Source organism: Elephantulus edwardii, unplaced genomic scaffold, assembly GCF_000299155.1.
Source record: "Elephantulus edwardii isolate Elephantulus edwardi_28Jun2011 unplaced genomic scaffold, EleEdw1.0 scaffold00053, whole genome shotgun sequence".
NCBI classification, from domain to species: domain Eukaryota; kingdom Metazoa; phylum Chordata; class Mammalia; order Macroscelidea; family Macroscelididae; genus Elephantulus; species Elephantulus edwardii.
In genome coordinates this window covers 6,131,984-6,153,420 of record NW_006399803.1, presented here as the reverse complement: position 1 = coordinate 6,153,420, position 21,437 = coordinate 6,131,984, and the positions used below count along the sequence as shown (strand labels likewise).

General features: G+C 37.3%; 1 protein-coding gene across 1 annotated transcript in view; it reads right to left on the bottom strand.

The window, feature by feature from the left end:
* The window catches only part of SLC10A7 (solute carrier family 10, member 7), a 395,560-nt gene that overhangs the window by 351,216 nt on the left and 22,907 nt on the right, over window positions 1-21,437 (bottom strand). Inside the window, exon 4 of the mRNA XM_006887000.1 lies at window positions 11,615-11,690. Coding sequence (XP_006887062.1) covers window positions 11,615-11,690 — 76 coding nt within the window. The remainder of the gene's footprint in view (window positions 1-11,614; window positions 11,691-21,437) is intronic.

Below are 21,437 nucleotides of genomic sequence, written 5' to 3'. Positions count from 1 at the left end.
GAGCAGGGTTTAGGGCTGTTGTACATAGGGTTGCTATGAGTCGCAAATGACTCGACAGCACATAACAACAACAACAATGTGAAATGAATTTCATAAGTGTAATTTTACATTAAATGTAAGCTTCTCAAAAGGCAGTAGTGAATAAACAGGGTAAATTCCTAATTTATACCTCTATCAGCACAATCTCTTACCACTCCCACAACGTTACAAAGTCACACAGTTTTGCAAATTTAGTCAGAAGTTACTTTTTAGACTGTGGCTTTGAGTTGAGTCCTTTCCTCTTTCCACTTGGGGGGGAAAAAAAAAACACACGTTAAGAAAAAAGTAATATATCTTTTCCTAAACTACATTCCTTGCTTTAACATTCAACTAGCTTCAGTGACAGAGATACTAAATATCTCTGTTAACCAGAGCATGAAAGACATACAAGTCACCTTTCTCAAACATAATTTACTTACTCTTTCAGCATATATTGCATATTAGGTGGATACAATTATTCACATAACAATTCCTCAAATATTTGAAAACATTCCAAGAATTTTGTAAAGATAGTGTTTTTTTTTAAAAAAAAACCACAGAATTTTACAATAGTAACAGAAATTTAAATGGAACAAATGTACACAGTATTAAACAGAGTGCATTCTAGATCTACTACATTAGAATAAAACAAGCATGTTTATCTATCGTCTTTCATATGAAGATAAATAAAATAAGGGTTGCTGAGTCTGATGTTGTTGTTGTTGTTGTTGTTGTTGTTGTTGTGTGCCACTGAATTGCCTGTGACTCATAGCAACCTCTATATAAAATTGTTCTGAACCCTGCCCTATCTTGAGCCAAGTTTAACTGTGTCCGACATATCTACCTCCATTGCCTCAGTTATTGTGTGAAACCATCTCCTCTTGGGTCTTCCTCTCCTATGCTGTCCCTCCACCCTTCCAAGCATGACGTCCTTCTCCAGGGACAGGTTCCTCGTGGCAACATGACCAACATAAGTGAGAGGGAGCTTCAAAATCTTTGCCTCCAAGGAGTAGCTTGGTTTCACCCTCTCGAGGACAGATCTGTTTGTTTCTTTGGCAGTCCATGGTATGTTCAGTGCTCTTTTCCAACAGCACAACTCAAAGGCCTTAATTCTTCTTCTGCCATTGTCCAGCTCTCTGATGTGCAGCAAATAATTGAAAAGGCTATGGCCTGAATAACATGTACCTAAGTCTCCAGATTGACATCATTGCTCTTTAGCACTTTGGAGAGATTTCTGACAGCCAACTTCCCCAATGCAATTAATTTTTTATTTCTTTTTTAATTGATATTTTAATGAAATTTTATAGAGAACTTAGATTTCCATTCATTCATTGTTGCACATTTTCCTCTCTGTCTACCCCCCCCCACCCCAGTTCACATTTCTCTTGGGGGAAAAAAAAATCTTTCATTGTTGTACAAAACCCAGTCCACTTTACTATGCCGTTCTTATTCTGGACTACTGTCATGTAAACAATATCCAATCATATATTTCTATTCCTTTTTTTTTAATTTTTTTTGCATCCTTAACACATTGCTACAAATGACAGCAAATGTGTTTCTAAGCACGGTCATCAATTTAAAACTGTAGATGTTCATAGAAATGAAAAATAAATTAATTTTAAAAAAGTGTGTGGCAACATGTTAACAATGTATTGGTCTCCATTTATTTCCATCTAATTTCTTCTTTAAAAAAAAAATTCATTTTAATGAAAGTTTACAGAGACTTAGGGTTTCCAGTCATTCATTATTGCACCTTTCTCCCTATCCACTCTACCACCCCCCCATTCATTCTTCTCCTTGGGAAAAAAAAAAAAGAAAAACTTTCATTGTTATTCAATCCCTCTCCCCCAAGTCCACAGATATTTCTTTTAAGCAGACCTGGAAGACATTATGCTAAGCGAAATGTCTCAGTCACAAAAGGACAAATACTGCATAATGCCACTATTATAAAAAAGGACTAACATGGAGGAAAACAGGGGATAAATAATATATATTGCATTGAAACAGCTGAAGAATAGAACCTTTTGAGTTCTTGACTGCTGGTGTTTAGAGTGTTGATTGTGGAGCCAAGTAAGCTGAAATTGTTGACAATCTCAATCTCTTCTCCATCTCGCACAGTACTGCCATTTAGCCGAGTGGTGAGAATCTGTGTATTCTTGATGTTAAGCTTCAATTCATATTGAAGACTACAGTCCTTGACCTGCTGCAGCAAGTGCTTTAGGCCCTCCTCAGTTTTAGCAATTAAGGCATTTCTTAAGCTGAGGAACTGAAGAACTTAGAATGGTATGGGCAGAATACTGAATGACACAAGAAACATTAAAAGAAGATGGAGGAAACCGGTCTCAGTTCTGTTCCACTAGTCAATGTTCCTGTCACTATACCAGTACCATGCTGTTTTGATTACTACTACTGTGTAGTAGTTTTTGAGGTCATGATAGGAACTCTTACACATTGTTAATGGTATTTTAAAATGGTACAACCATTCTAGAAAACAGTTTGGCACTTCCTCAAAAAGCCATTAGAAATTCCATTTGACCCTGCTATTCCACTATTTGGAATATACCCTGAGAAAATGAGAACTGAGGCACAAATGGAGACTCGTACACCAATGTTCATAGCAGCGTTATTCACCCTCACAAGAACATGGAAACACCCCAAATGTCCAACCACAATAGAATGAATTGAGAAATTATGGTATATTTATACAATGGAATACTATGCAGCCCACATGAGCAATGTTTTTGTAAATTATTACCTAATTGGAGAGCATTATGCTGAGTGAACTAAATCAGTCTCACAGGGCAAATATTGTATAAAACCGTTATTGTAGAATGAGTATGAGGATCCAGGGCAGGGGAGAGGGTAGAAGCAGAGGGATGAAGATGTGCAGGGGTGGAGAGGGATTCATCTTGGGGTTGTACAAATTGATGGGTGGGGGGTTGAGAGAAATTAGAAGAATCTGGTCTGAAAACCAATGTATTTGAATTTTGTAAATAAACTAGTTTAAAAAAAAAAGAAGATGGAGGCGTACACAGAGTCACTTTACCAAAAAGAATTGGCTGACACAGAAGAATTTCATGAAATAGCATATGATCAAGAGCCTATGGTGATGAAGGAGGAAATTTAAGTTGCTCTGAAGGAATTAGCAAAAAAGCAAGGGCTCAGGAATGAATGGAATACAATTGACACAATTCAACAGACAAATGCTGCTCTAGGCATGCTCACCAAGTTGTGCCAAGAAATCTGGAGGACAACTACTGGAAGAGATCCATATTTGCTCCCATTCCAAAAAAGGGTGGCCTGACAGAGTGTGGAAATTATTCAACAATATCACTGTTATTACGAGTAAGCAAAATTCTGCTGAAGATAAAAAAAAAAAAAAAGAGTCTGATTTCTTTTTTTTAAAGGGACTGTACACTCAAACACACACACTCATACACACACGCACAACCACCAACATCACTACCAAACAGATCATGTCAGCAGAACACTCCAAAGCACTGGAATGAATAAGGAAAAAAAAAAAAAAGAATGTAGTGCTTGGCTAAGTGTACAGACTGGAGACTCCAATGAAATGGCTTAATGCTGAAAGATGGCTTCTCACATCTTGATGAGGGTAATGAATGGAATATTTGGTGTTTTTTGGTTTTATTTTCGTCCACAAGTGAGTATCAGTTGATTAGATCTGCCAAAGGGACTGGAGGTCTCTGGTTTATAGTTACGTTTATAGCATACCAGAATTTAAAAAAATGCAGTAGGGCTCTTGGGCCAAATGTTAATTGATTTTAGGATGAACATTCTTTTAAGTGGTACAGCAGGGGTCTGTCTATTTGCCATACTAAAGTAACTTGGAGTTGCTGTGATGCTGAACAACTGGGCCATAGATGTGTCAAACACCATAATGGCTACCTATCATGGGCAGTGTTTGGTGCAGCTCCCAGGTTGATTCAGGTTTGGAAGCAGGAGTGGCATCCACTTCCTAAACCACATGCCTCTGGAAACTCTATGACTTAAAGGCTTCAGGCCTTTTGTTCATAGGGTTGTTATGAGTCATCATCAACTTGACGGCAATCAACAAGTGTTTAAATAAAATAGTCTAAAATTTAAAAGCAAAAAAATAGTCAGCTATAACCTATCAAAAAATAAACCAACTGCCATCAAATCCCAATTCATATGGATCCTGTAGGAAAGAGTGTAACTGCCCCACAGGGTTGCCAAAGCATAGCAGGCTGTGTGTTAGGTTGTGAACTGAAAAGTAAGTACTTCAAACTTACCACCCACACCACAGGAAAAATGTAAAGCAGACACCTCTTGTTCAGATTTACAGCCTTTGACATCTCAAAGCAGAAGGACTTCAGGCCTTTTGTTCATAGGGTGACTTTGAGTCATGCTCAACTCGAAGGCACAACAACAGTAACAACATTTGCAAATAATAAATCTAGTTCACATTCTCAGATTTTTTTATAATATTTTGGTCTTAATATGCTGTTGTTGTAATATATAAAAGATTACCCTTACATTAATTTCAAGAAAAGCCTATATTTCATTTCCTTAAAGCATTACTTTTTTAAAAAATTACTTTTAAGGAATTCTACTGCCAACCCAAAGGCAAGTAGTTCAATTCTACCAGCTATTTTGTGGGGAAAAGATGGGACATCTCCTCCTGTGCAATTTCAGCCTCTGAAAACCCTGCTGGAAGGTGAGCTATGAACCAGTTCCAACTAAAAGCAATCAGTTTTGAGCTTTTCTTTACTTGCAGATCACGTTTCCCCATAATTGACGATATAATAAAACAGCTCACATATTTTGCATCAGGGGTTGAATCAAATTAGATATTAAAAACTTCATTCCTGAAGCTCAATTTATAATAAAAGTATCTTTTCTTTGGTTCTACCAAAGTGCTTGATGATCATGAAGATGTAAAACATAAGCATTTTAAGAATTAGGTCAACACTTGTAAAAAAACAAAGGAGCTAATCCTAACGTAACATTATTAACAGGAAATATTAATGTAAAGAATTTAAATATCTTTTGGGGAATGAATATGTAAATACACTTAAAAAATCTAATGCTATATGCTAATTTCCAGAAAATACACTGTGGACTTCTGCCAAAGGCTTTTATATTCTTTAAATCAATGTCTTCTATACAACCAGTAAGGGAGTCAATAGTGCTCTCTTTCACTAGTAGTAGTGTTGTTGTTGTTGTTGTTGTTGTTGTTGTTAGGTGCCATCAGACTCCAATTACTCACTGAAAACCTATGAACAGATCTGCACTGTGCCCTATTCTGAGCTATCCTCATGATCTCTCACATGTTTGAGCCCATGATTACAATCACTGTATCAATCCATCTAAGTCGACAATAGTATCTAAATAAAAGGAACTCTAATCACATGATAGTTAAAGTGGTAGGCAAGACTAACGAAAAGTGAGCGTCTAAACCCACCAACTACTGAAAGGGAGGAAGAAGTAATTGGCAGTGTTCTTCCACAAAGCTTTACAGCCTCTGAAACCTCATGAATTTACTCTGTCCCACAGAGTCACTAGGAGTGAGAAACAATCAATGGTAGAAGGTTTAGCTTTGCGTTAATCTAAATCACATCTGCATATCTTCTTCTCTCTCAAAGACCTAGCATGTCTGACTTACTCACAGCTCTCCATTGCTGATCTTGTTTCCTACTTCACTGAGAAAATAAGTCATCAGAAGAGAACTCAAATTCAAAAGGAGAATGCTCACGATTGCCAACCATCTGAAAAACCAACAGTCGTGTGACTGCCATCATGGTCACCCAATGTGTGTCAAAGTAAAACTGTGCTCCACAGGGTCCTTAGTGGCTCATTTCTCAAAATTAGATTACCAGCCTTCTCCTCAAGGTTCCTCTGGGTAGACTCAAGCCTGTAACCTCTCGGTTAGCTAGCAGTCGCTTGTGCGAACTATCTGCACCACACAGATACTCTTTACCTGTCTGCTGTGTGTGTCTATATATATTCTATTCTATCTTCTCTCCTACAGTGAGTGGATACATGAGTCAGCTTCTACTGAAGCTCATCCATTCAGGTCCAGATTCCTGAAATTTTATTATTCTCACCCACAATCATGACCATCATTACAAAAACATACAATAATGTCTACATTTCTGGCCTGATCTTCCTCTCAAAGTACTGCTTTTCTTGCTCTCGCTCTTTATCAAAAGGAATCTCAAAACAGTGTTTATCACTTATTTCTGATTTCAATCTTCCCATTTTTCCTGAGACTTCTCCAGACAAGCTATTTTCCCCACTATTCTACAAAAGCATTCTGATCAAAGTTACCAGTGACTTTGAGATGGCCTAGTCTAATGGTAAAGTCTCAGGAATTACACAACTTAGGTCAGCAGAAGTTGACACACTTGATTATAGCTTGCTCTTTCAAACACTTCACTCACAGGACTTTCTGAATTCCTGACATCCAGGTTGCTACAATTTAATGTTTTTGCTTCTATCTCTCTAGCTATACTTTCTCTACCTTCTTTGCTGGTTTGGCTTTATCACTTTGACATCTTAATTCCCCCTTTTTAAATATCTCTTCTTCAGCTTAACAACATCATAGAGAGAGTTCTGTTTACCTAATGAATAGAAAGTTATGCTACCAAGCCAAAGGTGGGTGATTTTAATCTGTGGTCCTCATGCCTGGTTTTAATTGTTTTTGGATAGCACTGGTCTGTACAGAGGTAACTTGTGGTTGCTGTGATGCTAAACACTGTGACTGATGTGTCAAATGAGATAATGGTTATCCATGGTGGACAGTGTTTGGTGGAGCTTCTCTATTAAAACAAGCTTGGAAGTAAGAGTGACATCCACTTACAAAATAGGTTGCCTAAGGAAATTTCATGAACATGGAGAAACAATGAAAGTTATACAAATGTTCAGGTCTTTCATTCATAAGGTCGCTATGAGTCATCTACAACTCAGTGGCACTTAACAACAATAACAATTCCATAAGGCTCTTTCTTTGTTGTTGTTAGGTGTCATTGAATCAAGTATTGCCCATAGTGACCCTGTGCATGACAGATCTGAACTCTCTCTTATCCTGTGCCATCCTCACACCTGCTGACACTTTAGAGACTATTGTGGCAGTCATCATATCAATCCACCTGATTGAGGTTCTTCCTCTCCTTCGCTCTTCACCTTTCCAAGCATGATGCCCCTCACCAAGGAACAGCCCCTCCTAGCAACCATTTATTGGTTCTGTGAGACATTGCCACTGAATACTAGTGAACCTAGAGAAGCAAGGAAGAGTTCTGAGGGTAGGGGTAGGGGCTGATGTTTAAGAGAACAGCCAATTTGTTGGAGGGGTTAAAATCTGCAGTGAGATTACTGAATCTCTTTACCCTGTGAAGGGAAACTGTCCCTCTTTCCCTCTAAAAACCCAGTAGAATATTCCAGCTAATATGCTGTTTATGTAAGCCATACTGGAATGGCTCTATGGTGCTCAGGATATTGATCCAATGAGAGATCCATACTTCGAATGTTTCCATTCCCAGGAAAGGTGATCCAACAGAATGTGGAAACTATCAAGCAATATCATTAATATCACAAGCAAGCAAAATACAGCTGAAGATCATTCAAAAACGGCTAGGACAGTGCAGAGATAATGAAGTTCCAAAAGTTGAGTAGGTTTGAGAAGAGGCTAAGGCACTAGGGAAATCATTGCTGCTGTTGGATGGATCCTGACTAAAAGTAAAGAATATCAGATGAATGTCTGTTTATCCTTTAATGACTATGCAAAGGCATTTGACTGTGTGGATCATAGTAAATTATGACAAACATTGAGGAGAACGGAAATCCCAGAGCACTTACTTACCCTCATAAGAAACCTACACCTAGACCAGGAGGCTGTTGTGCGAACAGAGCAAGGGAACACAAGGGGTTCTAAATTAAGAATAAAGTGTGTGTCAGGGTTGTATTCTCTCTCCATTCCTATTCAATCGTATGATGAGCAAATCATTCGAGAAGCTGGACTCTATGAAGAGGAATGTGGCATCTTTTCTTTAAATATCATTTATTCATCAGTGACTGTCTAATTAATATCTCCAGTCTATAGTACACTTTAAATTCTAGGCTTTCATATCTTCAATTTTTTAATTGGTATTTCCATTGAGAAATTTAATAAGCATCCTAAAAAAAAACCCAAAAAATCTTTAGCTTTACAAATGTTCACAAGACCCAGTTATCTTCTCCTTAGGGATCCCTGAATTCAAATGACACCACAGGATGAAGTCAATATAATATGAGCAGAAGTACCATGTATCACTCTCAGTCTGAGCAGTGGAAAGGCCATTTGCCAATCTCTCTTTACCTGCCTTAGCAACTGAAAATGCTCTGTCTACCATTCAGATGGTATAACTCTAAGTCAATGAAGTCGAGATAGTGAGTGTATATGAGAGAAGTATATGTCTCCATCAGTCAGGCTTCTTTAATGACTACAAAGCTCCTCACTGATCCACAGTGGACAACAAGAAATCAATCTATGTGCTTAGTTGCTGTTATGGATTGAACTGTGAGCTCCAAAAATATGTGTTGAAATTTTAACCCATGATCTCTGTGGATGCAATCTTACTTGAAAATACTTTCATTATGTTAACATGGCCATATCAGTCATCACAAAAGTATAATCATTTGAATTATACAAAGAACAGATAAGACACAAAAAGGTAGAGAAGGAACTAAGGAAATTATAGAACCTGACATAAGGATCTTTCCCTTGAATAAATAGAGAAAAGCTGAAGTCCTGTATTTAGAGTTCTAACCTCCCAAGGGGGTCAGTTCTTGGAGTATGACTTCATGCTTGGAAAGGTTGTGGGTCAGCTTAAGAGAAGAAGGCCCATAACAAGATGGATTGACATAGTGACTGCAACAGTGGGCTCACATGTGTGCTGGAGATGGTGAGGATAGCACAGTATAGGGCTAAGTTCAGATCTGCTGTTCATAGGGTCCCTAGGAATTGTAGGCAATTTGATCAATGGCTCATTACAACAAACTGTAAGAAAGTATCTGTTCTCTAAAGCCACCTACTTATTACTGTTATAGCCACAATAGCTAAGTGGGATACTTAACAAAACTCAAACTCATTGCCATCAAGTTGGATCTGACATATGGTTGACCATCCATTGGATTTTTCAAGGCTGTAAACAGCACAGAAGGCCTGTCTCTCTCCTAAGGAGCCGCTAGTTTATTTGAAAGGTGCAATGTTTGGGTTAACAGCACAACTCCCTGAAAAGTAGGAGAATCACTGAAATTTTGAAATACTCAGTCCTGACTCATAGTAACTCCTTATGTATAGAGTAGAAAACTATAGGGTTTTCAAAGCTGTGGTCTTTCATAAGTAGACTGCCAGTCCTTTACACAAACTCAAATTACGTCCTTTTTGGCCAGTAGCCAAGCACTTACTAGCTTATACCACTAAGGAGCTCTCTATTCTCCAAGCCTCCCTATTTCTCTCATACCCTGTATCAAATTCATCAGTATACCATGTACCTACCACATACATCTAGAATCCAACCACCTTTTACTTGCCTCCACTACCATCCCACTCTTCAAATGACACTAACAGAATATAATCTGGGCCATCAAGTCAGAACCCACAAATAGCTGACCCTCTAGCAGGTTTCCAGAGGCAGTAAATCACACAGGAGGAGATTGCTAATCTTTTTTCAGTGAAGCAGTTGGTGAATTTTCACTGCATGCCTTTGGCATTGCAGCACAGCCTCTTACCACTAGGCCACTAGAGCTCCCGAATCACAAGCTAGGGAAAAATATTTAAAGCATATATCTGAAGAACTTTTATCCAGAATATATAAAATCACTGAAGTTCACAATAAGAAAACAAACCACTCAATAAAGAAAGATTTCTTTTTGAACAGATGTATCACCAAAAAAAAAAAAAATGGACAGCACATAAGCACATGAAAATATATGATACCATTAGTTACAAGGAAAGGCAAATTAAAATCACAATTACATACTACCACACACATAACAGAAATTAAAAGTACTAAAAAAATATTAAGTGTTGATGAGAATCTAGAAGAATTGGAACGACCAGTTGGATAATTTCTTAAGAAGTTAAATATAAATGATGGTAAATCTCTTCCTGTGTGCTACACTGCCCCTGAAAGCCCACTGGAGGATCAGCTGAGAGTTGGTTACAATGCAGCAAGTGTGTATTTCAGAAGCCATGTAAAAGTGATATATATCTACCAATATAAGGGTCTTCTCCAGTTTTCTCACTCTTAGGGAGTCCCAAGAAAAAATAAAAGCATATATCTATCAAATATGTGTATACAAACGTTCATAGCACTTTCTATTCTCTATAACACCAAACAGGAAACTGTCCAAATGTTTATCAGTAGGTGAATGGATAACAAACTAAAGTGCATTCATTACAATAAATGTCATTCAGCAATAAAAAGGAATGAACTACTAATATACAATATGAATGAGTCTCAAAATAATTATGTTCATTTTTAAAGGCCAGGAATAAATCAAGTATGTACAGTATGATTCCATTTATAAGACTTTGGAAAATTCAAACTAATCTATAGTGACAGAAAGTAGATCAACAGTAACCTGCAAGGGATGAGTATTGGGAATGCCAGGAGGGAGGAAGTATCAGAAAATATTGGGAGATGATGGATATGTTAAATAGATAAACTCACTACCTTGACTGTGAAGATTATGATGCTGGATGTTATGACTTCTGCCCCCCTAAAATGTGTGTTCTAACATGTATCTGTGAATGTACTCCTGCTTGGAAATAGGGTCTTTTTGTTATGTTAATTAGATTAAAATAGAGTAGTAGCATAGGTTCTAAATCTAATCACCTCTAAATTATAACAAAAGGGCAAATTAGACACAGAGGCTCCTACACACAGGGGAAGACAAAATGCCATGTGAGGATCAAAGGAGACCATGAAGCACTGAGGCTGCCAACAAGGAAGGAATCGCACATCTGAAACCCTGATTCGGACTTTCAGCCTCCAGAACTACAAGATAATAGATTTCTGTTTTTTAAAGTTAACCACTTTTCAGAATCTGTTACAGTAGCACCCAGTGCACAGCCAGTACATAACTACATGTCAATTACACTTCAATAATTTTTTTTTAAAAAATACAGCAGGTATTCAAGACATAACTATTAGAATGATAGAGTGGACAAAACTTAAAAGAAAATGCCAAGAATGGCCTAATGCCATGATTTCATTTAACTGAGAGCCCCTATGTCTTCCCTCATTCAGTGGTATTAGTTCTTGAACCAGAAAATACAGACAGAAAGGAGAAACAAACTATCGTAAAGAAGCCCTTATCAGTATGCAGTTGTAGGGCTTTTTGACCAAAGAGAATAGCTACCTCATTCATCTCTTGTGGGTTTTTTTTTAAATCCTAAATTCCATTCAATAACATCCAGTTTATCATCATTTTTATATGTGAGCACACCTGCTCTTTTCACAAACTGTTGTGGTTATGTGTTTTCTGCCACATCACTCCTCTATGTTTAAAATAGGTATTGAAGCACAGCATCCATCCATGTTTGAATGAAATTAACCCCATGACTCACCTCATTTCCACCAACTGCCTTGGTTAAAATCACTGCAGAAGACACAGGGGGAGGCATGCAACCTACTGTCTGCAAACTGAAAAATAAAAGAAAGCACAATTATAAGCAGCTATCCTACATTCATTCTAAAATAACAGAGCTGAGCAAATTAAAATAGCAGAGTGTTGACTGATGGATTGCCTTGCTAAGTTTACACAATTCCACATGACTGTTACTCAGAAGAAGCTGCCAGTGTTCAGAGTTCTCATTCTTTTCCACAGGACTAGATGATTTTCTTTCTTTTTTTTTTTTAAGTTTCTTAAACTCTTATTCAAAAACAGTCACATTCAAGTGAATGTAGTAGTAATTAAACATAACAAAAATTGCTAATCACTTAATATTTGTCTCATTATAGAACAAAGAATTATCTAGTTCTGTATCCACTTCATGATCTCTCATACATTGATCTCATTGTTAGTATTAATAAGTTTAAGTGGTTGTATAGCTGTATTTTCATTTAAAGAATTACTGCCCAAAAAAAGTAAGAAATTATTTTTATTTTACTTATATTTTTGCTCTTTATATATATACATATATATCTTATTATATATTTGCATTAATATATTAATTTAATTTAATATCTTTTTAATAGGTAGAAATCTATTTACATATTTTTTAAAATCTTAGGATACTTTCAGGTAAGCCAAAAATAATATTACCGTAAGATTAAAGAAAAACAACCATAAAGAAATTTTTCTAAAAATTCATTTAGGAAAAAACTTCAAAGCCATTTAAATATTTCAAATTATTTAGTAAAACACAACTTAAATTTGCAGGTACCTTCCTATCACATAACAGTTTTCAAATTTTCACTTTGTAGAAGAAGTTCTATCATTTTAGTACAACATAAGCATCACATAACTATATACTTTTTGGATCCTGTAGTAAATATAAGTATCTAGTCTCAATTTGGTTTATATTCAATTATGTACATACTATGCAGAAAATGATAATAATTCTGTTCTTCAAGTTTAGGATAGAGTTTTAAGTGTAAATAAAAAAGATTAAAACACGTAACTTAGTATTCATATAGGATACACATACTGGGAATAGCAATCAGCTAGTCTGACTGAAGTGGAAAGTTTAACCAGGGAAGTGGAGAACAGAGAACAGATGACATAAATATATTTTGAGTAGGCAGGATTACAGATGATATTTATATAGTTTTGTAAGAATGTATTGTATAAACGTTCGGCAATGAACTTATATCTTCAAATAAGAAAAACAAAATGTATAAATTTCTCCTGATTAAAAATACATATGAAAACACATTTCATGGCATTTCCAACTCGATTCCAATACCTATTTATTAACAGTCTGCTATAAGAATTCTCTGCGCTGATCCCAGTGATAATAAGTCATTTCAGACACTAAATTTATCACAAAAGTAGTACTCATTTCATTCAATTATTTCAATCTGGCCCTATCATTAAAAAAATTAATGTTGTTGTTGATTGCTTTCGAGTCGAGCACGACTCATCAATGACCCTATACAAAAGGCCTGAAGCCTGTCTACAACTATCGACATTTAATACTTCCTAAATTTTATCATAAAACTTATTTCCTATTCTACTGTTTATATTTATAATGAATATGACAATCCTTCAATCCTTTAAAGTCAATTTTCCTAAATAGTACCAACAGCACCTGTCCTTTTATGAACTGTCAATCTCTCATCCTTTGCTATAATCATCACCACCAAGAGCACTAACACTTTCTGAGTATTTACTAAGTGTGGTAGGTACCATTGCAGACACTTGGCACACATTACTTCAGTTATTTCTGTGAATAAACATTTACTGAAGTTATAAGCAGAAGTTAGGTAACTTGCCCAAACTAACAAACTCAACAACAACCTAGGTCCAAAGTTGAAAGACCAAGATTAAAAGACTTCCCTAGGTCTACACCTGTCTCTCTCCTTTCTATCAACCCCACCAACTCTAAAGACAAGCCTTTCTGACTTTTCAGCCATTCACTCATCCTTTTCTGATCCTTTCCTATCTATGCATTAAAAAAGCAAAGAATCTTCCGTATCTTAAACAAAAAATGATCCTACACTATACATTGACTACATGCATGCATCAATGAGAAGGATATTAGATTTAAAAAATTGCAAACTCATTGGTATGGAATCAGACTCATAGCTGACCCCCCAGCAGGTTTTAATGACTATAAATCACTTGGAGGGAGATTACCCATCTCTCCACCAAGAAGCTCCTGGTATATTCAAAAGCCAGAGACGTTACCATTAAGTTAGCAGCTCAACTTTTGACCAAGTAGGCCAAGAAGGCTCTAGGTATTATAAAAAGGTGTTTGGGGTTTGTTTGTTTGTTTGTTTGTTTTGGAGTTTAAAAACAAAATAATAATTTAAAGGTGCATGAGACTCAACAATCAGACAAGAAAATCAGTACTGCTACCTCAAGATACAATCTTAACTTTCTGCATTGTTCTTCATAGTTCATCTTCATTAAAGAGTTTGTTGTTGTTATGTGATGGAAGTCAAGTAAAGCACAACTCATACAGACACTAAGAACAATGAATCTGACACCTGCACTATCATATGCCATCCTCACCATCCCCAACACACTTGAGCCCACTGCTACAGTGATTATGCACATCCATCTTGTCAAGGGTCTTCCTCTCTTATGCTGACCCTCCACCTTCCCTGGTATAATGTTCTTCTCCAAGACCTGGCCACTCCCAACATTATGCCCAAAGTATATGAGAGAAAGTTTCATCTTCTCTGCTTCCAAGGAGAGCTCTGATTTCACTTTCTCCAATACAGACCAGTTTATTCTTCTGGCAGTTCATGGTATATATATTAAGAACTCTTCTCCAACACCACAACTAAAAGGTATTGATTCTTCTTTTGTCATCCTTAGCCACTATCCAACTTTCATATGCAAAACAAGCAATTGAGAAGACCAGGGCTTGGATCAGGCACACCATAGTCTTTAAGCTGACAATATTGCTCTCCAATATTGCAGAGAGATTTCTGTTAGTATATTTTCCTAATACGACTTTTCTTTTGATTTCTTTAGCTGGTACCAAAGGTGTTGATTGTGAATCCAAACGAGATGAAATCATTGACAACTCCAGTATCTATTATGATGTTGTCTACTGGCCCAGTGGTGAGAACTTTTATTTTCTTGATGTTAATGTGTAATCCTTATTGAAGGCTGTAGTACTTGATCTTCTGCAGTAGGTGCTTCAAGTGTTCCTTGCTTTCAGCAGCAAGGTTGTTTCATCTGCATAAAGCAGGTTGTTGATGAGTCTTCCTCCAATCCTGATGCCACATTTCTCTTCATAAAGTCAGGTGTCTTGAAAATTTGGTCAGCATATAGATTTAAGAATAGAAGACAACACAACTGACCTCATGATTCCACAGCTCATTTCTCTTTACTCCTCTAGAATATGAATTCTGTCTCTTCTACTTTTAGAATCAGTAATCTTAATATTAACCACTACTCTCCTAATTGTGACTGTTGTTATGTGTCGTTGAGTCTCCGACGACTCAAGGGGCCCTATGTACAACAGTCTTAAACCCTGCTCTATCCTGTGCCAATCTTATTGTCTCTGACACACCTAGCCCTGCTACCCCCGTCACTGAATCAATCCATCTCATTGAGGGTCTTCCTTTCCTGTGCTGATCCTTCACCCTCCACCCTCCCAAATATCCTACTTGCAACATGTCCAAAGTATGTCAAAGCTCCAGAATCCTTGTCTCCAAGGAGCAACCTGGTTTAACGCTCCACAGGACAAACCTGTTCATTTTCTTAGCAGTCTATGGTATATTCAACACTCTTCTCCAGCACCACAGCTCAATGGCATCAATTCTCCTTCTATCATCCCTAGTCATTGTCCAGCTCTCTGATGCATAACAAGTGAATGCAATGTCCATGGCCTGTATCAGGCGCACCTTAGTCTCCAGACTGACATCAGTGCTCTTCAGTACTTTGGAGAGGTCTATTGATAGCAGACTGTCCCAATATAGTACAACTTTTCATTTCCTAGCAGCTAGTGCCAAGAGTATTGATTGTGGCAGCTGAGCAAACTAAAGCTGTTTACAATCTCAGTCTCTTCACTATCAAACACGATGCTGCCTATTGGCCCAATGTTGACAATCTTTGTTTTCTTGATGTTGCGTCTAAATCCGTATTTAAGGTCGCAGTCCTTGACCTTCTGCAACAAACACTTCAGGTCCACCTCAGTTTCAGCAAGCAGGATTGTGTCATCTGCTTAACACAGACTGTTGATGAGTCTTCCTCCAATCCTGATGCCGTATTTCTCCTCATAGAGCCCAGCCTCCTGGATAATTTGTTCTGCATATAAATTAAAAAGGTATGAAGACAGGACACATCCCTGGCGTATACCCTTCCAAATTTTGAATCATGCAGGGTTGCACTCTTTTGACGACTGCCTCCTTTTCCAAGTGTAGGTTTCGCATAAGCACAATCAAGTGTTCTAGGAATCCCATCCTTCTCAGAGTTAGCCAGTTTGTTGTGGTCCACATGGTCAAATGCCTTTGCATAGTCAACGAAACACAGATAGACATTCCTCTGGTACTCTCTGCTTTCAGCAAAGATCCATCTAACATTAGCTACAATAATCCCTAGTACCATGACCTCTTCTAAACCTAGCCTGCACTCCTGGCAGTTCTCTGTTGATGTGCTATTCCAGTTGTTTTTGGATAATCTTCAGCAGGATCTTGTTGTCCAATAATTTCCACACTCTGCACCATTCTTTGGAATGGGAACAAATATAGATTTCTTCCGGTCAGTTGGCCAGGTGGTTGTCCTCCAGATTTCTTGGCACAACTTGATGAACACAAATTAAATATCCTTTCCCCCATCCTTATTTTCCTTACCTTCTTTTTCAAAGCAGTGTATTTTGTTGGTTATCATGTCATCTCATATTTCTAATCTTATTTCCTATCTTTTAAATCAGCCTAAGTAGCTAGAGTTTTTTGCCAGCCTTCCTGTCTTATTCTCAATTTTGTTTCCATAGCCATAGGAATGTTTCAAATTTACAGTTCTAGGTCTAATCATCATTCTCAAATTTGTGGCTGCCATGGCTGCCACTGCAAATTCAAATTAAAAAAAAACACTGCCATCAAGTTAGAACCAACTCATAGCTGACCCTCCAGGAGGTTTTTAGAGGCTGGTTTTTAAAGTACATGAAAGGAGACAGTTCCTCTTTCTTCCACAGAGCAGGGAGTGGATGAGGAGTGTGGCCTTTGGTCTAGCAGCACAACCCCCTACAGACTACACTACTAGAGCTCCCTCAACTAAACTAAACATGCCTAAGATTGAGTTTATGTATTTTATAGCCAATCCATTTCTCTTCTGAATTTACCAATTTCTTTCAAAGAGATGAAAATTTTCCCCCCCGATGATACAATTTGAAACTTCAGAGTTGTATCTGATTCTTCATTTTCCTCATAAATCAATCTGTCACCACAGCCAATTTTCTGTTTTCTATTATTATTGCTGTAATTTACATCTTTGCCAAATACAGACTTACAAATGCCTGATGAATGGTCTTCGTATATCCACTTTCCTTTAACATCACAAAATAAAGAATATGCTCAGAATATATATATTTCCATATCAACCTGAGGTAGAAGTCACAACTGCCTCAAACTGGGTAAGAAGATGGTGGGAAAGTCGGATAAGAACTTTCTCTAAGTTAGACTAGTGTATACTCCTTTAAGTTCAACCATTTTTAGGTGAAAGATGTATATTTGTTACATTCAGTGTACTATCATTTCAAAAGACACCCATTACAATGCTACAAAATTCTTAATGACCACTTTCTAAGAAGTAGTTCTCCTTTCAGCATTTTTAAATGTTATCCATCTTCAGTAGTTGCAAACTCAAACTCTTCAGGCCAATTTTTATCTATCTCTCTATCTATCTATCTCTATCAACTTGTTTTGAATACTTTATGAGGTGGATTGGCACAACTATAGATTTAAACACAGCAGTGATTATGAGGATGATGCAGGATCAAGCAGGGTTTTGTTTTGTCATGCACAGGATCATTGTTTCAAACTGACTCAGCAGCACCTAACAAGCCATCCAGTGGCTCCTACCTAAAACACAGATGCCATCTTTGGTTCTTCTCTCTCCTTCCCTTGCTACATCCTATACCCACTAGTGTACACTAATTTTAAAATATATTCAGCATGCATCTAATTATCTCTATTGAACCTTCAACAGATTAGTCTCCAAACTGCTCTCTCATATAGGTTTCTTTCTAGGCCTTCAATGCATCATCCAGCAATAAAAACCAGACCACATCATTCCATCATTTAAAACCTGGTAATATTTTGATGCTTTTCTGTTGTTTCTAGCACTGTTTTGTTTGTATCTTCTCTGTTAATGATTTTTTCCACTTTTTGTTCTTAAAGTTCGAACTCTTTCACCCATAATATGAACCTTTTTCAGTACCATTTCTAAAACCTTCACATGGATATATTTCTTCTGCCTTCCTATTCCTGGTGTGTTCATTGAGTCTCCAATCTGATCTGCTTTTTTAGGAGAAGGCTTGTTTTATCAGAATGTTTTAATCTGGCTGCTGCTTGCTTGACATTATGTGAGATTCTTGTTGGTAGTTGTGAGGCAATTTTTATTGTATCTCCACAAGCAGTTGTCAGTTCCTTATCATTTTGATGCCATCAACAGAAGTTACAGATTGTACAATGTACAGGAATTTTTGTATAAACAAAATGTACTTGAATGAAACAAAGTATATGAACTATTGTATAAAAGTGAGTGATAATCATTCCAACAATTAATACATGATTCACTAGTCTAGATTATATTTTGAAACATAATTCATTTAGAAATTATGGCAACTCTAGTTCAAATGAGATATAGTAAAAACAAAAATAAATAACAATATAAGTAATAAATAATAAAGAAAAAAACCCCCATATAATAACTCCCTTTAACACTCAGAGTAAACTGAATATTTCTTACTGATTTCCAAGAATCTGTGTGATCTGACTCCTGAGTCTCCAATCCTAAATCATTTCATTCTCCAGCTATGTCAGCAGGCTTTGCCCATCATGACTAAAACTAGAACGTACCAACCAGGTGTTCCTGATGAAGAGCCTTCATATATTTTATCTCCTTTGTCTAGAATATTTTGGACGCAGAACTCTGCAATCTAAAGGTATCCCTATTTTTTCCAACTAACCACTACCAATTCTATCACATAGTTCAGTCTTCATGTTTATAATTATCCTGCTTACCTATTTATATCTATATTGATAATCATGCCCCCTGAATCTCCACAAAACTCAAAATTTTCATCCTGTCAATGATGGTCACTGCTCTTTTCTTAATATCTATAATAAATCTGGCATATTTGTTATTGTTGTTGTAAGGTGTCATGGTGTCAAGTACGACTCATAGCAATCCTATGAACAACAGTTCTGAACCCTGTCTTTTCCTGTCTCATCCTCATCATCTCTGACACACTTGAGCTCACTGCTGCAGTTAATGTATCAATTCATCTCTGAGAGTTTTCCTTTCTTGTACTGGCACTCTTCCAAGAATGATGTCCCTTTCTGTGGCATTAAGGGTTTATTGTTCAAAGTGCCTTCCAAGCCATTAAATTTGACATTACCATGTGGATAGACAGGAACATGTGGTTAAGGGTGTGTTAGCCTATACACAGGCAACTGGTTAGTCTCATCACTAAACTGAGCAAACTCCAGGAGATTCGAGTCTCACCACCAGCAAAGAAGAAGCAAGCATGTAGTGTGAGCCCTTTTGACCTAGAGGGTCTTGTACCAGCTATATTGACAGCAGCAGAGCAGCAGTGGCCAAAGCAGAGAACCAGAAACCTGACATGAGACAGAGCTGACCTTGGGAATGCTACCCTCTGTGCAACCAGAACTAGGAGCCTTTGCCCAAGTTTGTTGAACATCTTAGGGTGAGGGGAGAACCATAACTGGCAAGACTGAGAGTTTTGCAACAACTACCTAAAGCAGCAAGTCTCAAGGCTGAAGCAACTACAAGTACTTTTTGGGAGCTGTTCCAACTTTATTATGCTACTAAATTGCATTATAATCTTTTGACTTCCCCAATATGGTTCTCTGTGATCTGTGAGCTGTCACATCATATTTTGGATCCAGTAAAACAGTAAGATTGGTGCTGAGATGAGTAGAAACAGTTATGGAAGCATGGGAGTCATGTCCAACCTCAAGGGAATTGCTTTTGTTATTTTTGATGGGTAAAGTTCCCCTTTGTGAAGTTGGAAAAGGTAAGATATGGCTGTTCCCATGCAACCCTTCCTCTTTTTTATACTTTTTAAGGAATAGCCTCTCCTAAAAACATGCCCAAAATATGAGAGACAAAACTTTGTCATTTTAGCCTTCAAAAAGCATACCAGCTGCACTTTCTCCAAGACATATCTATTTGTGCTTTGGGTAGTCCATGAGGTAGTCAGTATTCTTTAAGATCAAACTCAAAGGCATTAGTCTTCTTCTGTCATCCGTTTTCATTGCCTAGTTCTTAACAGCACAGTAAATAAATCAAAAGGCTTTAGTCTGAATCAGATGCATCTTAGTCCTCAAATTACTGTCATTTCTCCTCAGTAATTTGGAGAGTTCCCTGACTGCAGATTTTCACAATGCAGTATGTCTCCTATTCTGCTGACTGCTGGTACCAACTGTGTTGACTGTGGATCTAAGTAAGATGAAGTCATTGACAGTTTCAATCTTCTCTTTGTCATTATCTTGCCTATCAGTATAGTGGTGAGAACTTTAGTTTTCTTGATGCTGAGATGTAATTCATATTGAAGGTTCCAGTCTTTGATCTTCTATAGCAAGTGCTTCAAGTCTTCCTCACTTTAAGAAAGCAAGGTTGTTTCATCTGTGCAATACAGGTTAATGATGAATCTTCCTCTGATTCTGATGCCACATTTTCTTCCTAGAGTCCAGCTTCTCAAATAATTTGCTCAGCGTACAGAATGAACAGGTACAGAGAATGCATACAACCCCGACACACACCTTCCCTGATTTTAAACTCCATAGTGTTCTCTTGCTCTATCCTTACAATTGCCTTTTCATCTAGGTATAGGTTTCATATGAACACATTGGTATTCTGGGATTCCCAGTCTTCTCAATATTAGCTATAGTTTGTTATGATCCACACAGTCAAATGCCTCTTCATAGTCAATAAAGCATAAACAGATATTCTTCTGGTATTCTCTGCTTTCAGGCAGGATCCATCTAATGTCAGTAATTTTATCCATGGTGCCACAGCCTCTAAACAGCCTGAACTTCCAGCCATTCTCTATCAATGTACTCTTCTAGCTGGTTTGGGCTGATCTTCAACAATGTTTTGCTTGCATGCAATATTAATGACATTATTCAATAACGTCCACGTTTCATTGGATCACCTTTCTTGAGAATGAGAACAAATATGGATCTCTTCCAACCAGTTGGCAAGATAGCTGCTTTCCAAATTTCCTGTCACACACTAGTGAGTCAAATGATGTGATTAAATGAAGAAGTTATCTCAATTTACATCCTCAGTATTGTTATAAAGGAGGCCGAAAAAGTATAGTCATCACCATTTTATACACAGGAAAATTATTGCTTAAAACCATTAAATGTGGATTATATTTGGGGTTGGGGGTGGGATTGGGGGAAGTGCGGGGTGGATTGTGTACCAATGAGGGAGTTTTTCTTTTGTTTTTTAGGGAGAGGAGCAAATGGGGTGGGGGGGAGAAGGGTGCAACAATGAATGAATGGAATTCCAAAATGAAA